Here is a 17,021-nt window from a genome sequence, read left to right as displayed (position 1 = left end):
TTTTTTAGATGCAACAATGAACCATAGATAAATGAGTTAATTTCTGGTAATACTTATTATTTTTGTTCCGTTTTATGCCCCAAACATTTTTTGCAATGTGGACTTGTTTGCATTTAGGTACTCGTGTGATCAAAAAGTGTTGTTTTTAGGTGTTGCTGCAGCCACAGTCACTCACTTCTACACCGAGGTCTCTCATTTCTCCAGCTCCACGCTCCGTTGGCCAGGCACTGGATGTGGGTGGGGCCAACACGATAGTATCCAGGGTTGCAGGTGAAGATTATTTTCGTTCCATACTCATAGTGTGAACCATTGACTATCCTCCATTTCCCATGGTCCAGAGTGAAGGAGCTAAGACTGGGACACATCATCACTACGAAAAAGAACAAAAACAAACAAAGATTCAATGGGATTTATATGGCCTGACTTCAGTTTAATTTTCTTTATCCATTGCAAAGTCAAAATCCGTAAACATATGTAACACCCCATTATGTAGAGGATATACAGACAGCGAAGAAAACTGTTAGACTAAACTAATCCATGTGTTGCAGTTGTACAAATGTTCTTCCACAACAAAGCTATTCATGAACTGGCTCTCCCTGAAACCAAATTAGTTTCAAAACAAACTGCGTTTCCCTTTTAGCCGTGAGACACATATGCAGCAGGGAGTAAACATCAGTCCCAATTGAAAACAGCATTGTCAATCACTTTTATACTGACTTTCAAACTAAGAGGAGATGCACTGGCATGTAAAACACTTGCCTCAGTGCCAGCTGCAGTTTTCCTCTTAATCATCCTCACTTTCATCCTTCCATCTTATTACTACTATCCAGCAAAGTTAGTGTTTTTGTGATATAGCTGAAACTCGCAGCCCAGTGGGAATGCAGTCCACATTTTACGACACCTTCCATTACCGGTATGCTTTTGTGAAAACTGTTTGATTTTCTCTAAGTTCTCCAGAGGATTTTTCAAACTCTTACTTGTGCTGACTCCAATTTAAAAATGTTTAAAACCCTGTCTTCTCGGAGACTTTTTTTCTATCATCTTTCTGCTGCTCCCTTCTCACAGCTAAGTTGTGCTATGGGTTCTCACTTATCAAGCCACCTCAGAGTGGACTTAACACACCACATGGAGGTTATCAAGATTAAAGCCATCATAAATCTTAGAAAACTTTAGAATGTTTTCATGAAAAGAAAAATCTTTACTATTGTCTCCTTGGACTTTTCACAACTGAAACATGTTATGGGTTCTTGTGGTTGGCCCGTCTTTCTAAGCCACTACTTTTCTTCTCTACGTCCTCTTCCATCCTCCCCCGGCATCCTCTACTCACCGATGCATCGGGGTATCTTGTTGTGGTTGCTCCAGGTGCCGTCTGGCTGGCAGACTGTGGTTGTCAGCTCTTTGGAGGAGAGCCGGTAGCCGCTGTTGCAGAAGTAGGTCACCCGTGTGCCGACGGAGTAATCAGCAGCAAGCACACCTCCGTTCACTGGCGCACTGGGCACACCGCATGACACAGCTGCAGGCAGCAAGGGGACCATTGTCAACACAAATGTTAATGTGCAGCACAAGATGCATATTGGAGGGATGGTAGGTAATCACATATTAACTTAACGGTCACATTTTTCTGAGGAAGTGCTAAATACATGTGAATGCACTCCCACTAGGAGTGACATTGCAAACCCTTTGTGGTACGCGAAGACAATTTAGACAAAAAGTTAACTGCTAGTTTGTTACTTTTCTCTCAAATGGTTACAATCTCACTAAAAACCCCAACAGGAAGTATTCACCACACAACGGCACTGAATTCTTGTAGAATTCAGATAATGATGCAAAAGTGCTACATTTCTGAGCAAAACAATACGCCTACTGCCAGTCAACATTTTAGAAAAACTCAAGTTTTTACACCCACTTAAAGCGTTTACAATAATGAAGCAGGAATGTTTGTGTCACAACAGCAACTAAGTGATTTGCTTATGCTGTGTCTATTATAGGCCTCTGACAGAAAATTGTTCTTCTTAAAATTTCACTTGGTTGAGAAATCAAAGAAATGGTATTAAAAATTGAGCCCTCGACAAAAAATGTATCAAACCGACTCAGAATAGAAGTAGTCTAACACGCTGCAGAGAGGCTTTGAAAATTAAAGACGACCATAAATTGTATAAGAATGTTTCCAAGAAAAGAAAGTTACCTGTCTGACTTAAGAATTTGCAATTCAGTCATGTAAAAAACGTATAAAAGTTAGGTCGATATTTTATACTTCTTATTTTCATTGTTAGTCAGTAGGTTATTTGAAAACATAGTAATCACATATAATAAGATCGTTAAAGTGACAACCAATCTCTTCACAAAATTGAAAAGTTGGACACACTCACACACACTGCTGCCACACACCACTGTGTCCAACTACACAGAGTGTATCTAGATTACTGTGGCTGCAGAGCTCAGATCAAACAGAGCTTGAGCTTGTAGGTTTCAAGGTGTTTATCATCAGCGCCAGTTCAGTCAGAGGGACCGAACAGAGCAGGAAAACCAACATCTGCTGGGCCACACTAAATAGAAACAGTTATGCAAACATACTTCACCTCTTAATATGGGGAAGCAACAGTGACTGCATACTCAGACATCAAAGGTAGAAAGCAGCCTGCATGGCATGGAGCTATTACAGTGCCACCTCACCGACCCATGGGAGCATCAATCGACAGTAATTTGCGAGTACTGCTAAGTGACATTTTAACACTTTCTAATTAAAAGCACTAAAACTTTTCTTCACTGCAGATGGAAAGTTTTTATATTTGAAGTGGGAATTCTTTAAAATCATTGAAGCTTACAAGGTCAGAGGGCCTGACAATTATTTTAAGTTTTTACACAGATTCATGAACAATACTGATGGATTCATATACTGTAGATTCACAACTTATCACGCATGGGAAGGAATTAAAGGCTGAACATCCTGTAATGTAATCCTTGCCATCAAACAGATAACAGATGGACAGCATCTGTGTGAATATATTAGTGTCTCTGCAGCCAGGGTTGACTTTATGTGCTTTGGAAAAGCTGTGTGCAATTACCAAACTGATGGAATCAATCACAGGTGTGAAGCCTTTTTAAATCATCTGAGGTACATGACATACATATTTTGATTTCACTGCATCATGATAAAATGTAATTGAGCTCACCATCTGTTGATGTTTCCTGCTGCCTGAGTGTGTGTGTTTGTGTGTGTCTGCGCTAAGGGATGCAATCATGCACACGTAAATGCACACATTTCACATGTGCGCATCAAAAAACCCAATTAGTGGAGTGAGACCCGACTGCTGCAGATACTGCATGCTAATGTCAAGTTAGCCAAAGTAATTTGAAGAAGTAGAAATTGACAGAAGAAGGGAGAATTGATTTTTGTTTCCTTTCCACCTGACAGGCTATTGGCTCTCAATCAGGCTGGATCCAGTTGCGCTGCACACAGCACAGGGATAGGGTTTGGACTGAGACCCTTGGGTGCGTCGAGCGCCTGCCTGTCTGTCTGTCTGTCTGTCTGCTGAGACTTGGGGTGTAGAGGCAGTGACCGGAAGGACAGAGAAAGAAGCGGGCTGAAGTCGGAAATAAAAGGCTGCCAGAGCCGATGAGCTCACCTTGACACGCAGGGACAGGCGCGTCCCAGGCGTAGTAGCCGTAGGTGGTCTTCTTGCACACAGCTGTGCCCTTTCCAATCAGCTTGTACCCCCTGTCGCAGGCCCAGCGCACCATGCTGTTGAGATGACCCCCAGTCTGGCTTACTACAAAGCCATGTTGTGGGGAGTCTGGGGTACTGCAGTACATCGCTACAGTAAATGGAGGAATAAAATAACACAGGGGAGAGTAGGGGAGATGACAGCCAAGACGAGAGAGGAAGAGAAGGTGAGAATCAAAACAAGGATAGAGGGAGAAAAAAAACGTATTAAAGAGAGAGAAAGATAAATGAAACAGAGAAAAGGACGAGAGGCATTAACAAAGCACCTCTTGAGAAAGACTTAGGTGAAAATGTTCTGTTACAGTAAGGCCCCATTTTAAATGCAAAACAATAATGAGGAAAAATGCTAGAGGACTGTCGCATCTATTTAGCACTCAGGCTGTGTGCCACACAGCAAAGGAAGTCTTCAAAATCACATTATCACCGTCCCTCTCTGGCCTATAGGCATGCACATATTCAATTTGCTTCAACACATGCAATACAGGGGCATCCTGCAGTTATTTGTTTCGTAGACTTATTTTCCCTTATCTTACAGCCCATCGAACACAAAAAAAAGGTGAATTTTATTTCCAGAATGAGACCACAGAATGGCCAATGGGACAAAAATCCAAGGGAGGGTGTGTGTGCATCACAAAAAGCTGCCAACCACTCATGTCGGCATGACTGGGAGATAGCCGGGATTTAAGACGAAAAGACACACACTGGAGTTGAAGTCAGTTCCTGTTCAAGTCAATCAAGTCAAGGAGGAGTTTTCTTTACAAAATTCATCACACCGACTTGCTTTCACAGGAACACTCTCGTGTATTAAATATAATGGAGAGACAACATAAAAAATGAATGCCTTTTGTGCTTTTTTTTCATTATTATTGATGCATTTCAAATGGAAGAAGATCCCTATGCTGCTCTTGCTTAGCAAGACTTGCTTTATTAAAGAGCCAATTAAGAATTTAAACATTTTGAAATTAAGGAGTGCAAATCAGCGAAGAAGCCTTCGAGTGAATTTCTTCTCTGGCTTGTGGTTTTTCCCAAGCGAAAACATTCTTTTTTGTGAGCACCTATCTGTGGAAATCACATTTTTCTAAATTAATATTAAAAACTCAATAAAACCCCCAAAACAATCGCAGCACACTGATAAAAATCATGGCATCAGATGATATCCACAGTAAGATACAATATATGCAAGTAAGAAGGTTTAATTAACATGTGCCTCTGTGTAGTGATATAACATGTTCAACTGAGATGACTCCACCAACTGTCTAAATCATAGACCCATGACTTGAATCACTTGTCTGCAGTTTAGAGATGAAATAAATTCAAAGAGCATTAATATAAAAGAGAATATGATTATAAGCTGGATACATACTTTGATACTCACCCACATATCTGATGTGGAAGCCGCGACGGTTGGTGCCGTGGTCGGAGGACCAGCGCAGCAGGAGCTGGTGCCCCGTGGTGGTCAGGCTGAAGGGTGTTTCAATGTCACCGCTCAGGGATGAAAGGCTCTGACTGTAGATGTTGGGACCTGAACACAAAGACAAACGCAGACACACAGTTTCACAGAAAATGAGCCTCATCAAGAACAAGCATTAAGCACATAGATATATTAGTGACTGATGTCTCATAATTACATGAACTTGTTTTGTTTTTTATCTTGATGACAAATATTTTACCAAAGAACCTAAATTCCCAGTATTACCCACCATCAAATATTTCCAAGATGTCAAACTCTTTTTCTGTCTGGAAGAGCTCAAAGTGCAGAGTGATGTTGTAACCCTTCTCCACGTTGATTAACCAGGAGCACATCTGGAGATTGGGGTAGTTTTCAGGGTAGCCTGGACTTAAGATGACTCCTGTCGAGTCAAACCGCACTTCGTGGGCTGGACATTGGACTGGCAGGACAGAAACAGAATATGAGTGAGGCGGTGTTAGAGGAAGACAGGTGTCAGAGGGGTGGACAAGGAAAGACATGACAGACGGAGATGAACACAAGAGGGAGAGCTATAGGAGGGGGAATGGAGGGCAGAATTACAGAAAAGGCAAGATGAGCGGGAGACAGTAGAAATTACATAATTTTTTTTTTAAAAAGTCGTCCTGAAACAATTACATTTCAGCCAGACTGATATCGCACCAAAGGGCTGAGCTGGTGAGTCTGCTGCTGTCACCAGGCCCACCCTGATTTCAATCTGTCAAATAATAATAGTCAGTGTATGAGACAGTTAACTTTGTATGTAAAACTGGTATGCGGTTTGTGTGTGTGTGAGTTCATGTGTATCAGCTGAGAACATTCCCTTCATTTCCTGTAGGCTGGCATGTCTGAAATAATGACAGGCTTGTTTCTTTCTTTTCCTTTTCTGTTGGAAACAGACATTTCTCTTCTGGGCTACTAGTGAAGAAACATGATGCATATGAAAGGTTAATGCGAACAACTGTTCCAGATAAAAAGGTCACTGGAAAGAATCAGACATATATCAACAACAAAAAAAACAGGCAGAAGGGAAGAACTTTACGACAAAGCAGTAGGAATATTCCCGTCGGCAAGTGACTGCAAAAGTTGCAACTGGCTCAAACTACAAAAGCTTTTGGCTCAAAGATGAAAGGCAGATTTTATTTTCTAAGTCAAAATCAGTAATCTTATAGGAAAAAAACAATACTTTCCAAATCCCATTAAACAGCCAAAGCTCTCTGCAGGCACTGAGGTCAAGAAAATTCATTGTTAAAGCCTATCAACAAGAACAAAATTAAATATGTAGATAATTCAACAAAAGCATAACAAGATTTGTACACAGCAGAGTCAATATTTATAGAAACCCTGTAGGGTATTCTTGAGGGAAGAAACAAATCTCAGCTCAATCTATTCAGAAAATAAATTAACACTGCAATCTGTTGTGAAATAGCACAATTTCTTCACTATCTTTATTTGATAGTTTGCTAGAAACATAATACATGTTTTTCCTTCCAGAATTGGACGACGGATTTCCTGATGAGCTGCTTTTGTATTTCTCAAAGTAGTCACATATTTTGTATTTATTTAATCATAGTGTTCTCTTATTAAGTGTTCCGTAATTGGTAGAAAAGGTAGAAACTAAAATGCGAGCTCATCTGCTCTCTACTGTACACAAGTCAATCCTGAAGACCAAAGATAGAGCTATGTCCAAGCAGAATTTCTTCATAAATGGACACTTTTAAGTAAAGGGGAACAACACAAATGCATATTCTTTTGCTTTACAGTCCACAAAGGCAGAAATACCAAACAAAAAAGGGAATTCTGAGCTACGGCCCCTATAAGCAATTTTTTCGCCTCACACTGTCAACACTGATGTCACCAAAGGGCACAGTGCATAGCAGCGGGTGGTAGCCAGTTTCAGTCTTAATTTTAGTTATATAAAAAAAAAAAATCTAAAATTAAATAATATACGTGTGAAATGAGTTGCTGAAAGCATGTGCAAAGCTTTTAAACTGTGTCGCACTGAAATGTGGAGTTAGACCGTCAAACAGTTTCTAACCCGTCTTCAGCTCAGGTTTTTTTTAGGCGGGGCTAAAACCTAACCTATCTACGTCACAACAACCTATCTACGTCAGATCACAGCCGGTTTATATAACCTTCTGCATGGCTCCTCCTCTCACACGGTGAAACGCTATAAAAGCCTGGAGCTCATTTGCATAAGATGTCATCCCACTGGACTTCAGTTCTACTCCTGTTAGTCAGATTGTTGTTGTACATCAGCTAGCTGCTACAGGACGTCTCCCTCCACCCGCAAGTTCATCTTTCCTGGAAGTAAGAACCTCCAAAGCAGCGCTGCATCGCTGTTTAAATGTCCTACTGATGAAGGAAAAAGAGGTGGATTGGTTTCGTGAAGAGTCTCGCTAAAGGAGACTTTAGGATTAACACCAACAGCCACGTCTGCAGGGACCATTTCACGGCGGATAGTTTCAACTTGGACCGGAGACGGACGGAGTTCACGGACGCATCGCTTCTCCTGCAGCGCAGAGCCGAACCGAGCACCGCCCTCCCGGCCGTTCATACCGGCACCGTCCGCTGCCGCCAGCAGTCCACCACTCAGCTTAAGTTCTGTGTGCTTGTTATAATTATACTAGATAACGTTTCCACAGTAACTCTGCTACATTTAGTCCGCAGTGCAAACCGGTAATGTGATTTTATTCAGTGTAGAGTAACTTTATTTTGGTGAAATGGGAGCTAACGTGCTAAGTAGCTTCTATTGAGCTTGTAGCAGAGTTCAGAGGAAAATGCTCCGATAACCGCGGATTGTTTTATGCGTCTCAATAGAGCTACGATAAGGAACTATAATACATGTAACTCTGTATTTTACATGTCGGGGTGATGGTGAACATGGACCAGAGGAGATCTTGTCCTCACATTAATGAGGGTTGTTGTTTTTGTACTCCGGTGTAACGTTACAATCAGCGACCCTCTCGGTTACATGTACCGGTACCGGTACCGGTCCGGATAAACGAGCCCGACTACATGTGGAGGAGGCTGCAGAGAGCAGGTGGAGGAGGAGGAGGAGGAGGAGGTGGAGGAGGAGGATGAGGGACATCGGTGGAAGAGAAAGACTGTCGGCTCGACCTGAGCAGGTTCAAAGTTTGAATTGACGTGATATAATGCATTAATGTGATGTAATGAATTGATGTGATGCAGCGTTGTGCATGTTGCAGTCGTTACAGAACTAAATCAACTCCTCCGCTCTTATTATCTCCACTATTGTAATGCAGGTGCGTTAGAAGTAGTTGGAGACTCACTGTCTGCTGTCTCTGGTGTCCAGTTCTACTCCTGTGTTACAGCTCAGGGGGACAAGCTGGATTTATATTTGTGTATGTTTCACTCATTGGACAAATAAATTCTGATTCTATTGTGTTTTCATAAAGCAGGCTGCTCTGTCCTCCAGAGAGACAGAGTACCAGTGGGACATCATGCATGAAGTCACCGAGAGGTTGGGACGGACCACTTAGTGGGGAAAAGAACTGCAGCCACAGGACTGTCATACTGAACACTGAACACCTTCCAGCGAGTGGGCGGAGCTTCAGCTCCTTCAGGACACGCCCCCTCAGTCTCAGAGCAGAGAAGACTGATGATTTTCTCACCATTTCAAAGCCTAATTTAACAAACTTGTCACTGTTTTTTTTTCATTCAAATTTGGATGGGTAGTTAACAACCCATACTTCTGTGGTGTGATGAACTTAAAAATCATTTTCATTTCTACTTTACAACATCTTTAATAAACTAATGTTGCCAGGCAACAAACACAAGTCTATCCATTAAATACTGCAGTGGCTTAAATGTCTTTGCCTGAAACTTTAGGTGCAAAGGATTAAAACATGAATGCTTCAGACACCTCAATACTGCTACATTTTATTAAGGGCTTATAAAGAACCCTGACACAGAGAGGAGGCTTCCCTGAGAGCAGAAAATACACAAATACAAGCTAGCCAAAGTATGATTATTAACACACTGGCTTGAATATGTGTACACCCTCAATTACGCAGTGATTATCATCATAGGCAGATTAATGAAGTAAATAAAAATAAATGATAATATTTTAATGTAAGGATTTAAAGAAAACAAACAACATTTAGTGTAGTACTATTATTATTGTTAAATGCATCTTAGAAATATAATCTGCATTTTATCTTAAGGCAATCCGTATTAAACTGAATTATCATATTAACAACCATCCTTAAGCCATTGAGAAACAACTGATATAATGCACTGTCTTAAGACCCAAACAGAAGCCTGAGTTATCATTTGCACTGGCGAGCAGGCCGACATGATAAAGAACTGGCACTGTCATTTGTTAAATCTTGTAAACACTGGCGAGATGTGTCCTAGTAATTCCTTGTGCAAACCACTGCATGTTTATCATTGGACTCAGCGCACTGCATGTATGGAATGACAAAAATATGACACCAGGTGGTACATACTATAATATTCGACATCACACTAAAGATGTTTTGTAAAGAGGAGGATAGTGCAGAATGTGTTTATTCATTAGAGTTTCTGAAAGATGTGAAAATCAATGAGAATGTGAAGGCAGGAGCAGTATGACAACATTTAATGGGTTAGACTGAACCTCAATGTGGCAGATGGTTTACCCAACACAGCAGTCAACTCAATTGTGGCTCTATTCTTGATCAAAGCTACAGCATAACCTTCCTCATAGGCTTTCATAAAGATAGAGCTTGGGGAAATATCTCTGAAACCAGGGGTATTTGAGGGATGTGTCGCACAGCCATGCAAGGAAATTTCAGTGTTATTTTAAAAGCATAAAATGACAATCAACAGAAGGGATTGACAGCAAACAAAAGCAAAATGGGGAGCACAGGAGAATTCTTTTTTTCCTGCCCTATCAGCAAGTTGCCGACAGGAAATAGTCCCTTTACAAGCTTACTGTAGCCGTCTCTTGGAAGTGAATAGCAGGCCAACTCAATTATGTTCAACTTCACAAGTCCCAATGAGAGCAATTAATTTTATGCTAGAGGTGGCCCAAGGACATAAAATAGCCAACACAAGAAAATGTAATGAATTCTTGACTATCATAATAAGGTAATCCACAGAAATATCAAACAACAAATTACTAACTCAAAAATTGTCCTAACTATGTTGATGTGATGCTCAAAGCAGGTTTTAAGAAGTAATTTTAACATGTTAAGGATGTGTGTAACGGATACAATTTTAAGAAGTAAAACCTCTTTACAAGACTTATTTAGTCTCATATGAATCAGTTGTTTTTATAAACAGTCGTGGTTTCACTTAGTTATCTATACCTGACAAAGAGTACTCACTGTCCTTGCAGTGTACAACACATTTCACAACATAATTTCCTAAGATGTATAAGAACCTGTGCTGTCCAATATCTAAATAGTTAAGGACATCTCAAACACCGGTATGACTGATGGCCTTATTGTGTTATACGGGAAGTCCTGACATGCTTTGCCCATCTGGATTTGGCAGGTTAATTTAGTCACTCAAATTAAAGTATGTGGAATGATTTCAACAACGGTGTGAGTTTGAGCCGATAGGAGCAAGTTGGACTTGGCAGAGCTCTGTGTAGTGAAACACATGAGAAAGTGAGCTGGCAAGACAGAAAATGACGAGAGCTTGAAATATCTTCCAGTCCACTGAAGTGACTGACTGCTCTCGCTTGGCACAGAGATCCTAACCTATTCATATTGATGCTGACTTGCCATTTTGGACACATCCAAACAAAAAATTGGAGTGAGCATCAAAAGGCATTTTACTCAAATTAACTACATACTTTATTTTAATTCCCTTTATGTCAGGATATTGTGATAGTACATCGGTATGCCAGACCAGTGTGGTGCAGGATGCAGTCAGGCTTTTCTCTCCTCTGTTTCCTCTCTCTTTACTCTGCAATGTCTAACAAGCTCCAAAAATATGCTGCAGGACTTCATCCCCCTTGTGCTTTGATAAATTATTAATTTCAGAGGAATGCCAGGTAAGGCCAGTGTAGTAAAAGTAAAGGTAGGTCCTATTGTTGTCAGGACTTACACACAGGCACCTATACATCAATGTAAATTTGATCAAATGTATATGCTTTTGGTATCTTTGACCTTTGTGGATACATTACTAGAGCTACTTAATGAAAGGTCTGCGTGTAGCCTTTATGAATAAAGTATAAGATTATGAGTAGATCCTGGAACAACCAGCCATTTTACTCGACTTGACTTTGCTTTTTCTATGTATTGCTTTATTTGTGGCAGCTACATCACACTAAATTAAAATCAGCCAAATTGTTACTTGTGAGAGCAAAACAATGTCAGCTGCAAAAACCACCAAGGGGGAGGAGGGGGGGGGGACCAAGATATCAAGTCAGACATCAAATAATAACAGCCAGGGATGAGCAAATAGGTTCCAAACCACTAGTTCTACTCTAAGACGCTTTATGAATGCAGGCTCTGGGTTTGTCAAGTATCTGTCATGCCTTGATCACCAGCCCAATGCTATTACTCATAGTTTCCAGGAATAAAAAGACAGACATGCTCATCAACTCAAGACTTGTGGACAAAAGACTTCGGGGCACTTCAAAAGATGCCTATCCACAGGGGATAGAAGGTTTCAGCGTGCTCTGTTGACTGCAGCAGAGATGTATTGGCACGGCAGGCAGGCTGATGGCATTTGTTTTTGTAGTCTAAACAAAATCTCTGATGCGGACAACAGACATTTCTTTTTCCTTTGCTTCTTGTTTGAAATCCATCTTCTGAAAAAACACGGGTAGGGAGACATTTTACATCGATCAAAGCCATGAGGCCATTCAGTGGGATTGAGGGGTAGTATATAAGCTCCTGTTTCTTTCGATGGAGACTGTCCAACTTGTTACATGGCAAAAAAACAAAAAACACTTGTCGATTAAACCTGCTGATCAGTAAATGGTTTTAAACTGATCTCACTTAAATGTCTGTTTTAAGGGAGTGCACGTGGGTCAGTATTCTGTGAATTTTGATCAATTACAATAGAGACGCCATCCGCCACCAGGAGAATGCTGGAGGGAGCCCTGCTGGCGGTCTGTTAAATGATGCATTAACATGGGTGCTGCTGACTGCAACCAACCTTGGCAGAGTGGTGTCAAGCACACACATAACGGAACATGATTACGCATACACTTGAACGTGGGGGAAATGCGCACAAACACAGACAGACAGACAGACAGACACACACGCACACACAGAGGTATATTTACACAGGCAAACACAAGAACATTGGAAAAGAAACATTCACAACATACCCAGCTGAATCAAAAACTCCAGAAACCCACCTTGACAGACTGGTGGTGATCCGTCCATCTGTAGCCTTTCTCCAAGTCGGCAGGTCAGAATCTCACTGCCCACCAAAGTGAAGCCTGGCAGGCACGAATACTGAATAATGTCCCCTGAGAGGTCATTTACACCCGCAATCGTGTACACACACACACACACAGGCCAGGAGTGGACATGAAAAACGAATCCATCCATCCGGCCACACAGCCACACACACAAACACAGCCACACACATACAGATACACACACAAACACAGCCCCACACACACACACACACGCGCACACACACACACACACACACACACACACACACACACACACACACACACACACACACACACACACACACACACACACACACACACACACACACACACACACACACACACACACACACACACACACACACACAGCAAGCTATGTTAGTAAAAGACTCTTCAGCACCAGCACTTGAAACAGTAATCAACAACACATTTTCTAATGAAGATTGACATCCCCATAGCTAGCTGGAGGATTGAAGGCACTTCATTACATTACAGAGCCGCAAACACATACACAAGCTCACGCATATAAAATCAAAATTACACTAAATTTCAAAGAGACAGTGTGGGGCAGCCATATTACTTCCACTTCACTCTGCTAATCACATCTGGACACTGAAAATACAAACATCTTATAAGTAGGGCTAATTAGCCCTGCCTTTAAACTAATATTTTAATGCATGAGCCCTGAATACACAGAAGACCTAAAAAGAAAGGAATGAAATATAAGAGGGAAGAGCAAGAGCACAAAGTAGAAAGCTTAAGGGCACGTTCCAGATGGAATGACAGTAAAGGTGGCAAAAACATGTTTAGTTGCAGTATTATTTAAGGATTTAAGTATGTATGTACTCCAAACAAAGCTGTTTCAAATTATGAAATGGACTGAGTCATTATTAAACTCAAAATTGGCAAAAATATAGGAACTAAGACACATACAGATACAAACAATGGTTTTAATAAACCAATGGGGAATGAAAGAAATAATTAATGATCAAAAAAATTTGATGCATCTATTCCTGTTTTTTATTTCCTTCATCCAGGGCTGTCCCAACAAAAAACATTATGTTTGGTGCAAATTTTTTTTTCTTTCCTTGCAACAAAACAAGCAAAATAGAAAAAGACAAACCTATTTCAAACTCGTCATCATCGGTTAGGATCGTGGCATTGGCGACAGGAGGCGGTGGCTGACATGTTCTCAGCTGGTAAGCTGTAGCAGAGAGAACCAGCAGACAGAGTGTATACGTGCATCAGAAAACAGAGAGAGCGATACACACAGATTGTGTGTGTGTGTGTGTGTGTGTGTGTGTGTGTGTGTGTGTGTGTGTGTGTGTGTGTGTGTGTGTGTGTGTGTGTGTGTGTGTGTGTGTGTGTGTGTGTGTGTGTTTTCTATTCAGCTGCAGCAATCTTTACTATACCATCATCCTGAAAGTTGATTAGATCATAAATTGCTACCCATCACTGTTCATGATCATCAAAAACCAATCACTAATTTAGTTGAGATGGGGAACATTTTATTATTAATCAGCTTCTTTTCAAAGGGGCGTTTTAATAGTGCACACAAAAAATAGGCATAAGAAGACCATTTATCATTCCACAGAACTGGAAGCAATAGCCTGAGCAAAACGAGGAAGCCAAATAAAAAAGTGAAAATTAAAGGCTTTTCGATATGGAAAAAAGGAGGGCAATCTGTCTCTGCTCGCTTGTGAAGTTCATAACGACAGTGGGGTTACTGCAATCATTACATTACTGAAGATCATGACTGCAGCGTGTCTGTACTTAGCTGGCATCAAAGGGGACGTTACCGTAATAATGCAGCTCAAAGAAGCCACTGGTGCTGAAGTCACTGTGGAACTTGATGAGGATCTGATTGGCGGTGGTAGACACGCCTTCCTGTACGGAGCTGCCGCTGAACTGGCCGATTTGAGGCGAGGTCTGTTCCGGTCCATCCCTGGTACAGAGATACAGGGAGATGGGGAGAGGGGGAAGGGAATGAGTAAAGGGAGGAGGAGAAGGAGGAGGAGGACAGAGGGAGAGAAAATGATTGATAAATAAGCTCCAGTAATAACTTGCTGGGATCAAAGAGCAGGTCTGCTTATCCCCCAGCAGTCTTATGGACTCGGCAGTCATTCTAACAATCTGAGAAAAAAAATTACAATACTCAACAGTGTTAAAGTAGAAGTTAAGTATGTTGGCTGATGGGGTCGTAGAGTACTACAATTTTTTTCATCTTTCTGCTGTGTTACCTATTGATGAGGAATAACGTTTTTTGGGGAAAGATTCAATCAATTCTGCAAATTCCAAAATCACTAGTTTGTTAAGAACTCTAATATTCTGTACATATTGAGGTAATATGCTTATGACTGAACTTCAGCACATGTGACCCTGGAAGGAAAACATTTTTTCAGAAAATTGACAGATCATTATCACAAAATCCTAAAGCTCTCAACAAAATACCATGCCGTTTAAGAAATTGCAGCCCTGAGAATCAAAACCTAATCGACTCGTAATTAACTCAGAAATTCCATCCTTAATTAAAAGGAAGAGAAGGCTGTTATCTGGGAAGGGTGGATGTGTCTCTAGGAGGGTAAACCCATATTTATGGCAGCTTATCTCCTATTCAATAGCATGTCTATAGTCAAAACTGAAAAACTGGATGTACACTGCATGTCATAACACAATCAAAGCATGGCAAAGATGTGACAATGGGGATACATTTCAAGTGATGGAAGCCAGTCTACCAACGCCTTCAGGCTCCACAAATTACAAGCCAGATAAAAAGATAGTCGAGTAAAAGCCACGGAAATAGTTCCTGGCATGATGTCAGCAGCGGATAAGATACATGCTGAGATGGGAAAAGGCACTGAATGTTGTCAGGCTGTCGTGTCGGCATCTTTTGGACAGTCATCCACCTCTGGCATTTAGGGCTGCAGCCCAACTGAAAGAGTTTTGAGTACCTATAGGCCTTGTTCCCAAATGGGGTTACAGTGATGTGTGGAACTGACAAATAGCATGTACTGAAATGCCATATGGAAAATGGAGTGAAGCCTGAGGGGGAAATTCTTGGGTTACGGGTACAAAAAGTTTAAATAAGCTGCCTGTGCAGGTTGGGATCACAAAGCAAGAAACCAGATATGTGGGAAGAGTTTGGAGTAGACCTGCTGCTCTTTCTGAAAAGAACTATTTGAAGCAACACAGACATCATATTAGGACGCCTCCCTGTGGAGCTACATCAGGCGCGTCCGGCTGGGAGGAGACCCCGGGCACAGACCCAAACAGACTTATATAGTATATTCCAGCTGGGCAGGGTGGGCCTCAGGATTCCCCAGATCGAGGTGGAGGGAAGTGGCTGAAAATGGATGAACAGATAGATGTTGGGCTGGGTAATATGACGATATATATCTTTAGAGATGATTCATTGGACTTGTTAAAAACAAGCATTTCCACATAGTTAATATATAGTACATATAAACTGTTTCTAAATTGAATTTCTCAGGAATTGTATTCACAACAGGTATCCCTATTGAGACATTAAAAACTACAGTTGTGTGCCGTGGAGTAATAATACAACTTGTCACTGGGCAAACCACATGGGCACCAATGCCCTGAGCAGGGAGTCTAGGCGTTTAATGCATGTCATTCCTCGTATCACTTCCCTCTCGTTTCCTGTCTTTCTTTCATTGTCCATCAAATATAGGAAGAAATGCCCAAAAATAAATCTTTAAGAAGATATAACGTTATTAGAGGTGCAGAGTTTTATAGGGCAGTCATTAGCTGCCGGCTCCAAAACATAGAAGATCTTCTGCTATTGAGGATGGGGGTGAACTTTCAACATTCAGAACATTATTCTATTCTGTGTCTGAAATAAAGCTGAAAAACAAATTTGTTTTGGTCACATAAGATGGGACAACCTGGATGCTATTTACTTTTCTCTCACGATGAGAATAAAGATTCATAAGAGAAAACATGAATTTTCTATTATGTATAAATGCTATTTCTGAACAAGAGAAAAGCATTTGATTACTGGCATTTTCAGGTAACTCTAGGCCTATCCAACAGTGATGTACACCAAATGCTATTTTTTTGTACGTGTACCTTTACTGTCTTATATATTAAAGAAAAGTGTTATTGCAATTTCATTGCAGGGTGATCAGCAAAATGGGAGACGGCTGTCAGGCAGGGAAATGAAATGATGCCATCATGGGACAGATTGTTTATGCGCCATTTCATTTGAAAACACTGGTACCAGCAGCTCCCTCTTCCCATACTATGAATGGCAGCCCCAAATGCTAGAAGGCATTTCCCTCCTTTATCACTCTTGAGGACTGCTCCACGACTGCCTGGGGCTTACCATACAACAGAGAGGCTACAGAGAGGTATAGGAAGATGGAGGCAGATGCTGGAAAGACAGGAAGAAGGTTTACTGCTGTACAACTGTCTGTTAAGAGCTGAAGATTCTTCAGATTCTT

At 41.1% G+C, this 17,021-nt stretch overlaps 1 protein-coding gene across 3 annotated transcripts in view; it reads right to left on the bottom strand.

Annotated features, from left to right (window-relative positions):
* LOC138617846 (CUB and sushi domain-containing protein 3-like) overlaps positions 1 to 17,021 on the bottom strand; it is a 229,538-nt gene that overhangs the window by 56,365 nt on the left and 156,152 nt on the right. For 2 of the 3 annotated variants that reach the window (XM_069693161.1, XM_069693160.1), the window contains exons 44-51: positions 14,358 to 14,503; positions 13,682 to 13,762; positions 12,514 to 12,627; positions 5,425 to 5,613; positions 5,088 to 5,246; positions 3,627 to 3,815; positions 1,328 to 1,513; positions 176 to 370 (exon numbers count right to left, since the gene is read on the bottom strand). In XM_069693161.1, coding sequence (XP_069549262.1) covers positions 176 to 370; positions 1,328 to 1,513; positions 3,627 to 3,815; positions 5,088 to 5,246; positions 5,425 to 5,613; positions 12,514 to 12,627; positions 13,682 to 13,762; positions 14,358 to 14,503 — 1,259 coding nt within the window. The remainder of the gene's footprint in view (positions 1 to 175; positions 371 to 1,327; positions 1,514 to 3,626; positions 3,816 to 5,087; positions 5,247 to 5,424; positions 5,614 to 12,513; positions 12,628 to 13,681; positions 13,763 to 14,357; positions 14,504 to 17,021) is intronic. The other variant, XM_069693162.1, reaches the window with a different exon arrangement.

This window comes from Brachyistius frenatus, unplaced genomic scaffold, assembly GCF_029030835.1.
Source record: "Brachyistius frenatus isolate BFR_SWC_R1_liver_20210118 unplaced genomic scaffold, ASM2903083v1 Contig_14, whole genome shotgun sequence".
In the NCBI taxonomy this organism is placed as follows: domain Eukaryota; kingdom Metazoa; phylum Chordata; class Actinopteri; family Embiotocidae; genus Brachyistius; species Brachyistius frenatus.
Note: the sequence above shows the minus strand (reverse complement) of the source record. Positions and strands in the feature narration are given on the sequence as shown.